At 44.4% G+C, this 12,191-nt stretch overlaps 1 protein-coding gene across 1 annotated transcript in view; it reads right to left on the reverse strand.

Moving 5' to 3' along the window:
- Window positions 1-9,068, reverse strand: part of LOC147026639 (nicotinamide/nicotinic acid mononucleotide adenylyltransferase 2-like) — a 42,141-nt gene extending 33,073 nt beyond the window's left edge. Inside the window, exons 1-2 of the mRNA XM_085882289.1 lie at window positions 8,934-9,068; window positions 5,153-5,241 (exon numbers count right to left, since the gene is read on the reverse strand). Coding sequence (XP_085738415.1) covers window positions 5,153-5,241; window positions 8,934-9,018 — 174 coding nt within the window. The 5' untranslated portion in view covers window positions 9,019-9,068. The remainder of the gene's footprint in view (window positions 1-5,152; window positions 5,242-8,933) is intronic.
- Window positions 9,069-12,191: the final 3,123 nt, after the last annotated feature.

Here is a 12,191-nt window from a genome sequence, read left to right on the forward strand (position 1 = left end):
TTATTAAGTTTCATCGAGAAAGGGAGTGCCAAGGTCACTGATGATCTGAACCTGATTCAGAGCCTGCTGTATGAAAAAAATATCTGGGTAGACATGGCTTCTTCATGGTGGTGATGAGATTAGTCTTCTTCAGTAGAGTATTCCCTCTCAAAGTCATTAAGAAGCTGAGCTTTCTGAGGGCCAGCTACCATCCATTTCCTGAAGGTAGATGGATTCTCTGCGTCCCACAGCAACTCCAAAACCCTTGACCATGTCATTATTTTGCTCATGGGCCTGGTCTATTGACATCATCGAAAACCGATTGGTATTTTTTTGGTCAACCCAGTGACCATTCTCCACATTCTTTCTGGATGGAGGGGGGTAGACTTTCCAGGTCACAGATGTGCACAGGGATTCATCTGGCATATTTCTGGTGATCCAGGGCTAAGAACCATGGGGCCAGTGCTGCTAGTGACTCCACATCGAGTGGGAAATCATGTTATCGGTGAGCTCTGACAAAGATGAAGTCATGCCAAGTGCAAAGCCCGTCCGAATCCGCTTTGTATTCTTCCATATGCTAAACATGATGAAAACAGCTAAAAAAGAAAAACGTAGGGGCAATACCCCTGGGCGCTCACCTGGGAGTGGCTGAATAAGATACCAAGGGAACCACTGGTAAGCATGGATGACCCACAAAATATGTAACGGAGAAGAAAGTAAATGCATATGGATTTTAATTTTTAATGCCGTGAACAAACTTTGGTACATCACGGGTGATGAAGGTTGCGGTCAAGTTTCATAGAAATTGTTTGTGAAGTTTCGGAGAAGAAAGCAAATACATATTTTGGGGGCAACCAACCTTAACAGTTAACCCCCCTTAGACCACGATTTTTCTCATGTCATGAACAAACTTTTGTACATCATGGGTGATGAATGTTGTAGTCAAGTTTCATCGAAATTGTGTACGTCCTTTATGAGAAGAAAGCAAATACCTCTTTAGGGGGGCAACCCCACCGTAAACTCCCTTTCTCAACCCCCTCCAACTCTGATTTTTTTTTGTTTTGATTTTTTTTTTAAATGCCGTGAACAAACTTTGGTACATCATGAGTGATGAAGGTTGTGGTCAAGTTTCATCAGAATTGCATGTGTAGTTTCAGAGAAGGAGTTGCAAGTACTTGTGGATCCCATAACCTTTGACATCCAAACAATCGGCTTCGAGCGTTTTATTGGTGAACCAATATACAAATGCTGTTCAAATTCCAAGTCAATCAGATGGAAATTGATGATTGTAACGTTGACCTTTGATATCCAAACAATCGGCTTCGGGCGTTTTATTGGTGAACCAATATACAAACGCTGTTCAAATTTCAAGTCAATCAGATGGAAATTGACAAATTTGTGAGACATTGACCTTTTGATCAAAATATTAATTAATGATCAAAGAACTAATTATTTATACCTCTATGTGAAAAATAAATCTGTTGGCATTTCTAGGATAATTGATTGTGTCTTGTTCAAATAACTAACGATGCCCATCATAACTCTAAAAAATAAAACATCACAAAATGAGCTACATTGGATATCATAATCAGCACAAACTCATGTATCCCTTCTGGTGATTGACACGCACGGAATGTTGATGCAGCACGAGGACATTTGGGCAATCAAGGTAATGCTAAATCAATACCACGTTAATTCAATCTAACATCAACTGGGCGTAGTGGAGGGGTATGGATGAAAAACAGTGAGGCAGCTATAGACATCGTGTGTGTGTGTGCGCGTGTGTCCATTTTTTTTGGTTACCGATCTTGTCAAGGGGGTAAAATGGGCCATAGTTTAAAATAGTGCTTCGTCGTACATTTTAGCATAAATGTAATATAATATACTATAATGAGTAGAGCTCATATGGCTGTAGTTATGTCAGCAATATTCACTTGTCGATTGGTCACAGCACTGACCAATTGGGTGTGCCAGGTTTTCCATTCACTCGTCGATTGGTCATGGCACTGAGGTGATTACAATATTGATGATCACGGTGCAGCATCTATCACATGCTTTCCTCACCTCGTGTTACCTCACCTCTCACAATGGTGATCACAATACTGGTGATTATAGTGCAGCCTCTTTATCACACGCTTTCCTCATCTCACGACTCATCCTTGTGATTACTATATTGATCGCGGTGATATGCTTGACAATTTAACGTTTCTTTGATACTTCAGACACAAAGCGGCGATCCGTGTTCGGTGGGCCAACATGGGTACTCCTGCTCTGAGAGCGGGGATGCATGCTAGTTCCTGGAGTTAATTAAATGTGTCCAGCATGTGTTTAGAGAGCCCTAGTCTCCCAGCCCCAGTATTTGTATCTAAGCCCCACCTTTTCCCCAAACTTCCCGTCATCAATCTGTCCTCTGTTTACCTTTCCACTACTCATAGCAATCAGCGGCCCATGACAACGTAGCACAAGTAGGCCAAAGGTTTACAGAGGGGTAGGTGGAATTTCCCCACTTCTCGGTCAATGAGCGCAAGCAATCGGTGGTCTGTTGCCCCTCCACCGCTCACCAGCATGGGGTTATAAAAGCGCAAGTCCACATGTTCTCTGGGTCTGATTGGTGTGCATGGAGCTCTCCTTGGTCACCGGCTCTCTTGCCTCCCTCACTCCAGGCTCCCTGCTGCCGGTTATCCATGGTCCGGGGCACAGTTGTGGTTTGTATGGAGCTGGAATGTGACGAGCGTGGTTGGACCGGCACATAGACATCATGAGGACAAGCCCCGTGCAATACAGCAGCATTCAGAACGAGACCCCAACGGCCCACCAAGTTGAGGAACGGGGCCATCGTAACAGGACCCAGACCATGTGTGAGCAGGGCTCACGCTGTGGATATTTATTTGTGTTCCATCATCTCTATCAGTCTCGTCATTCCCGAGTGAATGATTGGGTTAAGTGATTATTTGTGCAAGTTGCCATGGTCCCTGGGGTGCGTGGGCATAACTTATTCATAATGGATTACTGTTTGGTTCGCAGATGTGTGGCCATGTTTTTCTTTCTCCCCTTTGCCTCACTGTTAATAAAAACTTGTACGGTATGTGGTCATCGCGTATCAATTAGCACGATAAGCTTTTACACTAGCAATTTGGGTTCATGCATAAAGTGCTTTAAAAGTGGATCTTTGACCGGATTGCTCGGCCAATCTTGTCGTTGGATTTGCCGTGGTCATGTGTTCTTAAACGCCGATTCGTGACAAATGAACCCAGTGGATGTAGAGATCTTTTCATCCAATCCTCGCAGGTGGAGTGACCATCGTTGAAGGTGCGTTATCATTACAATGTATGTCAAAAAGTCGTTACGTTACTTCAATATCAATCAACGTGACATCACCATTGGAATGAGCTCGCTGTGTCTCCTGCGTGTTCCTGCAGCATCATCGAAACCCTAATGGCCGATTCATTATTTCACAGACAGCTATTGGTAAATCCCTCAACTGTTCTTGCATAATTGTTGAACCAAAGTAACTTCTTTACTTAATAAGCCAGTCATCTCACTTTTATCAAGAACCAATCTCCCTGTGCTATTCCTCAATGGACCCACACTTGTCCTAACCTGTTCTTTCCTACTTATATATTTAAAGAGTGCCTGGTTATGTTTAATATTCTTGACCATCTCCTTCTCATGCTCTCTTTTTACTTGACTAGTTATTTTCTTAACTGGCCTGTTTAATCTCACACTGATATGGTCCTACTCCAATCCTGTTATATTGCATCTGATAAATGATTTTTCTTTCTTAGTTTTTTTTTTTTTTGTATGCATGTATGAGGCTCATGCAAGAGCTAGCAGCAGAATGGAAGGGAATAAATTTGAAAGGGGGAAACACCAACAGCACAGTAGAAGAGATAGAGAGATATTAAGATTTAGGGGAGGGGGAGGACACATGGGGCTGAACAAGCTGCACACAATCTGAGTGAAACAGCAAGAACAGGAAGGGGAAAGTGGGGATGAAACAGGAAAGGAACAAACCAACAGACAACTAACAAACGAAAAGAAGTAAGGAAGAGGGAGAAAAACCCACAATAACCTGGAAAAGGGAAGTGCTTGGGAATGGGGTAATTTGGGGTAAAGAGATCATGAGTGTGGGTGGGGGATGATTTGAGGGAGCAGTGAACAGCTGTCTTGAAGCCCTGGAGAGAATAATGGGACTGAACAGACTGGGGAAGTTGGTTCCAGAGGTGAGAGAAAAAAAAAAAGAACAAATGAATGGAGGTGAGCAGAGAGCCTGGGTTTGGGAGTTTAACAAGAAGAGGGTTACTGGCAGATCGTGTGTGCCTTGCCACACGATCTGGGAGGGACAGAGCCAAGACATGGCAGAGGGTGCAAGACCAAAAAAAAGGGAGGGACAGAGCCAAGACATGGCAGAGGGTGCAAGACCAAAAAAAAGGTGGCGGTCGAATACAAAAAGGCCACCAACCTGTCTAAGATGCAAAAGTAATAGGCCTAGACACTCAGTTTCATCGTGGGGAATCCCAATGATTTTGAGGACCTCATTTTCCATGGCACCAAGAAGGGCAAGAGGGTGAGGGAGGGGTACCAGGCCAAAGGGGAGAGGAATACTCCAAGCTGTGAGTGAAGGTCTTTTAGGTTGTCAAAAGTTCAGACTGGCCAAAAAAAGACCACACACAATGAAGGATGCCCAGTCTGCAGCTGGCTTTAGAGGCCATCTTGGAAATATGGTTTGCACAAGAAAGATCATGGCTGATGGTGAGGCCCAAAAGTTTGAGCGACAACATTTTCAAGTGCATTGTTTGGAAAGTAGATGGGAGGGTTTGCCAGACGGTGGTGTGGGTTTTGTCTGGGTTGAAAGACGTATTCCAAGTTTAGGGCCAGCCTTCCGCTTCTCGTTAACTCGCTGCTCAATCACCCTGGTCTCTTTCTGCCTCTGGATGTCCACCAAGCTGGAATACACTTCCATTGTAAAACGTTTTTAAAAATTAAACTTTCCGGATGAAGTTTGCGAGGAAAAGAAGAATCATCATTTGATCGATAATGGTGGTGGTGCATGGAGGTTTGAATGAAGTGCATGTCAGTTTAGTCGGGGCGTACGGTGGTTTAGTCGGGGTGCACGGTGGTTTCGGAAAATGATGCTTAAATGCAGTGGAATAAAAGCAGAGAAAAATCCCACCTGCTTCCTGTATCCTTCATGCACCGGGGAGATGATTCCACCAATGACGATATAACGGGCTGTCTGATGCAGAAAATTTCTTGCCGTTTCTGCCGCATGGGAGAGTTATGTCATCATGTTGCCCACACTTCATTGCTCTGACAACTCTCTATTTTGATATTACTCCCAGGTATTTACCTATCAATACAGTAACAATGATTTTACCTCTTCATACAGCAGTGTTCATTCAATTCTAACCAAAGTGTTTTTACCATCAATGTGATGCTCTTCCGCTCTCCTCCCTCAGTCCCCCACCCCCACTACCGGCTACCAGCATTCTTCCATAATCCAACACCTGGTTACCCTCTCCAATTTTAAGCTGAACCCTCACCTCCATTCCTTCTTCCCTCTATTATTTAGTCTGTGGAGCTCACTCCCTTTATCTGCTACATTGTGCTGCCCATCGTCATCTCATCACCTATCCCGCACCCACCGCCGATCGGTCCTGCACCTACCCCCGATCCCTCCTACCATCCCTTTGCATTTATTTCTGCCACTCTGCGATGTATTTATCTTCCTGTTACCGCTTGATCATCGACTAGTCTGTTAAACTGAGCTGCACTCTGTCGTTTAACTCCTCCATGAGCTGAAATTTGTGTGTTAAAATGAAGATAAATATTAAAACAGCTTTCACCCTTTATTAATTTTTTTTTTCCTGGAGAATGCAAGTACAGATGGATGACATTAACGTTAATTTATCCCATTTACAGGTGCAAGACCTGCATGTTGCTACACCAAGGAAGGAGGGAGACAGCCTGGCCATTGATCGAAAGGTACTGCAAATCATTATTGCACTGCACTGCAGTAAAATTCACCGGCTTCACTCATCACATAAACAAATCTCATAACGATGTTCAAACTTGAAGGAATGTTACACCAAACGAAGAACAAAACCAGAGTTTACCCACCATACCACACTTTGTGGTACAGACACGTATTTGGGTTCGCCTGACGTCATTCCATGGAACTCGACTGCCATCTGAAGAGTCACCATGGATGTACAACTACTGTCAGTTCATAATCTCACTCTTCCACAAGCCTCAATATTGTAGAGAGGAAACGAAAATAATGTAAAGGGTAATGGAGGTAATGGAAGGAAACGAACCAAGCACCACGCGACAATTAACAGGTGCGATAAAGGACGAGGTATGCCAAGAAGGTGAGTACCTGCAGTATTATTCATGTAAACATGGTAAGAACCAGGGGGATCATTCATGCAAAGATGGCAAGTACCAGTGGGGTCATCATGCAAACATGGCAAGTACCAGAGGGATCATCCATGCAAACATGGAAAGTACCAGAGGGATCATCCATGCAAACATGGAAAGTACCAGAGGGATCATCCATGCAAACATGGCAAGTACCAGGGGCATCATTCATGCAAACATGGCAAGTACCAGGGGCATCATTCATGCAAACATGGCAAGTACCAGGGGGATCATCATGTAAACATGGTAAGAACCAAGGGGATCATTCATGCAAACATGGCAAGTACCAGAGGGATCATCATGCAAACATGGCAAGAACCAGGGGGATAATCATGTAAACATGGTTAGAACCAGGGGGATCATTCATCCAAACATGGCAAGAACCAGGGGGATCATCATGTAAACATGGTAAGAACCAGGGGGATCATCATGTAAACATGGTAAGAACCAGGGGGATCATCATGTAAACATGGTAAGAACCAGGGGGATCATTCATGTAAACATGGAAAGTACCAGGGGGATCATTCATGCAAACATGGCAAGAACCAGAGGGATCATTCATGCAAACATGGCAAGTACCAGGGGGCTCATCATGCAAACATGGCAAGTACCAGGGGGATCATCATGCAAACATGGTAAGAATCAGGGGGATCATGCAAACATGGCAAGTACCAGGGGGCTCATCATGCAAACATGTCAAGAATCAGGGGGATCATGTAAACATGGTAAGAACCAGGGGGATCGTCATGTAGACATGGTAAGAACCAGGGGGATCATTCATGCAAACATGGAAAGTACCAGGGGGGTCATTCATGCAAACATGGAAAGTACCAGGGGGATCATTCATGCAAACATGGAAAGTACCAGGGGGATCATTCATGCAAACATGGAAAGTACCAGGGGGATCATTCATGCAAACATGGAAAGTACCAGGGGGATCATCCATGCAAACATGGAAAGTACCAGAGGGATCATTCATGCAAACATGGCAAGTACCAGGGGCATCATTCATGCAAACATGGTTAGTACCAGGGGGATCATTCATGCAAACATGGCAAGTACCAGAGGGATCATCATGCAAACATGGCAAGAACCAGGGGGATCATCATGTAAACATGGTAAGAACCAGGGGGATCATGTAAACATGGTAAGAACCAGGGGGATCATTCATGCAAACATGGTAAGAACCAGGGGGATCATTCATGTAAACATGGAAAGTACCAGGGGGCTCATCATGCAAACATGTCAAGAATCAGGGGGATCATTCATCTAAACATGGCAAGAATCAGGGGGATCATGTAAACATGGTAAGAACCAGGGGGATCATGCAAACACGGCAAGTACCAGAGGGATCATCATGCAAACATGTCAAGAATCAGGGGGATCATGTAAACATGGTAAGAACCAGGGGGATCGTCATGTAGACATGGTAAGAACCAGGGGGATCATTCATGCAAACATGGAAAGTACCAGGGGGGTCATTCATGCAAAGATGGCAAGTACCAGTGGGGTCATCATGCAAACATGGAAAGTACCAGAGGGATCATTCATGCAAACATGGCAAGTACCAGAGGGATCATCCATGCAAACATGGAAAGTACCAGAGGGATCATTCATGCAAACATGGCAAGTACCAGGGGTATCATTCATGCAAACATGATAAGAACCAGGGGGATCATTCATGCAAACATGGTAAGAACCAGGGGGATCATTCATGAAATCATGGCAAGTACCAGGGGGATCATCATGTAAACATGGTTAGAAACAGGGGGATCATTCATGCAAACATGGCAAGTACCAGAGGGATCATTCATGCAAACATGGCAAGTACCAGAGGGATCATCATGCAAACATGGCAAGAACCAGGGGGATCATCATGCAGACATGGTAAGAACCAGGGGGATCATCATGCAAACATGGCAAGTACCAGGGGGATCATCATGCAAACATGGCAAGTACCAGGGGGATCATTCATGCAAACATGGCAAGAACCAGGGGGATCATTCATGCAAACATGGCAAGTACCAGGGGGATAATAATGCTTACCTCGTGAGTACCAGGGGGATTTTTATGCACGTTTCCAGCACAAGTACCATGGATATTTTACATGGGAACACAAGTACTCGGGGTACTAAAACCCCACAGTTGGGTACAATCGGTTATAATTAATGCCAGAAGCAAGCAGAGCACGGCCGTTAGGAAACATTACACGGGAGGATGGATGGATGGATGGATGGAGGAGTGCAATAAATGTACACGAGAAAAGCACCAACCACGGATTATCTTCCGGGAGGAACACTCGTGTATTTATTAATATAAACCCAATGTCATGGTGGAAGCCTTCCTGGTAGACGACTCAGTCCCTACGTTAACAGTGTGAACGTGTCCGTGTCCGTGTCCGTGCCCGTGTCCGTGTCCGTGCCCGTGTCCGTGTCCGTGTCCGTGCCCGTGTCCGTGCCCGTGTCCGTGTCCGTGTCCGTGCCAGTTTCCGTGCCCGTGTCCGTGCCCGTGTCCGTGCCCGTGCCACGCCTTACCGAACATGTGAACGTGTGCTCGTGTCACCGGGTTGAAGCTGCCGCAGGCGAGAAGAATCGCGTGCGTTTTGCAGTTTTCCGACATCGCTGGTACCGCTTTACGTACGACGTACGTACCGGCGAATGGTCCGTCTCGGCTCTGTCTGCACGTTACACGTACACGGTTACATCACCCTCTGTCCGCACGCCTGCGCGTCGTTCCGCATATATCGGTACGTGTACGTCGTGGGTAAATCCTTCTCACAAGCGTCATGTACGAGTCCCGTCCATTCGCTCGACACTCCCCTCCCTCTTCTCACGCCAGATCCTCCTTCATTGTCTTCTTCTTTTTCTTCTTCCTCTTCTTGTTCTTATTATTATTATTCTACTTCTTATTCTTCTTCTTCCTCCGATGATTCTTCTTCTTTTTACCCCTTACGACAATGAAGCGCGATGTCGTGGAGCGTTATATTATGGGTTCATGACGCTGTGAGTGTGGTTATTATGCGCCCGCCTTCTCTTTCCGCCAACACGTAATGTTTCTCAGCCCCTCGGCGGACTGCGTGACGAGCCCTCCCGTTGTCCCGTGTATCACAATTCAAGCGTCGAGGGGCTGCCTGGCTGACTGTGCGTAACAGACGTAAAGCATTATGCCATGGTAGGTGATTGGTACGGCGCGATTCTCCTCACACTTTCGCGCGGCCGCTTTTCCCGCGCTTTCTTTCCTCACGCTTCATTCGCGTCCCAATCACGGCGGTTAGCTTCTCGGCTTCTCTGCTCGGTTCCCTTGCTCTCTCACGCAATCATTTCACTTCGCAGCAGCGACGTCATCGCTGAATTTGGAGGGGATTTTAATTGGTGCATCACGCTGACATTTTTTCTCATATATATCCACCTCAGGCCGCCACTCACGTTCCCTCAACGAATTATTCCTCCAGCGTGAGCCGCCGATTCGAGACCTTGTTGATTACACGCCCCAGCTCTCCATAGACTCGGTGAGTCCGTTTTATCATGCAGTGGACGAGCAAAACTACCCGTCGCTTTCCTGATGGCTTTAATTAATTTCATTAAAAAAAAAACAGACAACGTGTTGTACTTCACAAACATTCTGCTCTATTCACCGTTTTCATTTGCCCAAGGTAATCTTCAACCTGCTTTGAGGTCGGGTAACATCACCTTCATCACCCAACCATCCTTGCTGATATATGGAGCGAGCACAAATCGCTGCGAACCTCAGTGCTAAATGCTTTGGTTTGAACCTCTGCTGAAAATGAGTGAAATGAAACATTTTGAAAATTACTAATTATAATTGGTTCACGAGCGCCAGCCAGAGTGACCACTATATTCGTTATGTCTGTGTGTGTCTGTCTGTGTGTCCAGAGCATAACTCCGTGCACTTTGATCCGATCTTGATGAAACTTGGTTATGTGTTCGATATCAATGTCTCGTGTTTTCCCGGATGAGGGCGTGGCTACGCCCATTGTGGGCGGAGCCACGCCCCAAAAATAGCCATTTTTAGGGGGTCGTCGGATTTATGTATGTATACAAAGTATACAAAGGTATACATAGGTTATGTATGTATACAAAGGTTATGTATGCATACAAAGTATGGATAATCTGAGGAATGTGAAATGCCATATAGCCTATATGTCGTTATATTATTACTGTAATGTTCCGGAGGAAGTTTTGCACCAAAGGTCATAATCCTTGGCCTTTGACCGTTAAAGGCCACAAAGGTCGAATTTTCAAAGTTGTGGGAATCGAACCGGGTTTTCGACCTTCGACGAACTAACTCCAATAAACTACAGCACGTATCCTGTTTCCTTATTTTAATGTCCACAACATTGTTTTGTGACCTTTAAAGGTTATGCAAAGGTCAAATTTTGAAAGTTGTTGAACAAAATCGGGTTTTCGATATTTTGCAGCTAATAACCTGTCACACGTACCACATCATGTTGATCATTTTTATAACTTGGTCAAAAATTATCACATTGTCTCATCCTTGACTTCTGAAACAATCTACATCGTCAAATACCGCTCGTGAACCATTGTCGTCTTCAGACTTGTTCTTATTCAGATTTCAACATGACGGTAATGCACATTATTAAGTTGTTTAAACTCTCTTCATATCAGAAGACGATTTGTAATACCGGATAGCACCGGGGGTGCTACAGGATACACATTTACAAAAAGAGAAATGGGGACTTCCCCCCCCCATACCCTGAAACCCCCTCCCCCAGATATCGCACCACAAAAGAAACCATACTTGCAAAATTTGGTTGGATTTGGTTCAGTAGTTTCCTTTTTGAAGCATGTACTGCATTAACCCATCTATACAAATAAATATCAATGTGTGTCGGTGTGTCTCCTCCATAACTCCAAAACCATGAAACTGAGCAGCCTGAAACATTGCATGCATACCAACAAAACTCCAAGGATGTGCACGACTCAGAATTGGGTGTTTCGGTTAATTATAACATCCCTTTTGTTTATAATTAACGGCCTAAATTATATCCTTTATCGGGCGCATCCTTGGTCACCGCTGTACATAGCTTATCCTAGGTAACCTCGCTGCGGTCAAAAACCGCCATGGTTTTTGGCCTGCTCAACCATGCCTTGACCTGGAACAGGCCACAACGATTTCTTAACCATAAAGTTTTTTATTTTTTTTTCCACTTTCCTCACTCTTATTTTTGAATTCCTGTTCATCATAACTATGAATCGCTGTATACATCACTTTTGTAAGCACTATAGTTTTCAAATTAAGAGCTTGGAGTGATTTCATGCATTATATGACATGATTTTCCACGATCCAATCTCACAGACTAATTAAAGTGTATCATCAAAATATTATTTCTGTTTTGAGGATCGCATATCGTCCGGACTAAATAAGCGTCGAAATCTGGAGTGAAATCTGATAATTTAAAGAAATAAACGAGTCTTATAACTAAGCCGATATACCTATTTACTTTAAGCAAGCAAGGCTATGTTACATCCTCTATACATACATAAGAAACTGAAATTTACAAAGCATTGAACTTAACTTTTTCTGCTGCTTGGAGGATTATATTGAGTGAACAAAAAATTTAGGAAAGAACAAAATTCACGAGCTTCATTGAGCTATATGATTTAATGTATTCACTGCTTGACCTCACACCCTGTCCCCCAGAGGGACTGCCTATCGTAGCGTCTGCCGGATCTGTGTCTATATTTTTGGAGGTTTCGTGAGGTGCTTTACAGGGAATCAAAGCAAATCTAGTGAAAAATGGACATTTTAAA

Source organism: Eptatretus burgeri, chromosome 5, assembly GCF_056783735.1.
Source record: "Eptatretus burgeri isolate ZD-2024b chromosome 5, Ebu_testis_v1, whole genome shotgun sequence".
Taxonomy (NCBI): domain Eukaryota; kingdom Metazoa; phylum Chordata; class Myxini; order Myxiniformes; family Myxinidae; genus Eptatretus; species Eptatretus burgeri.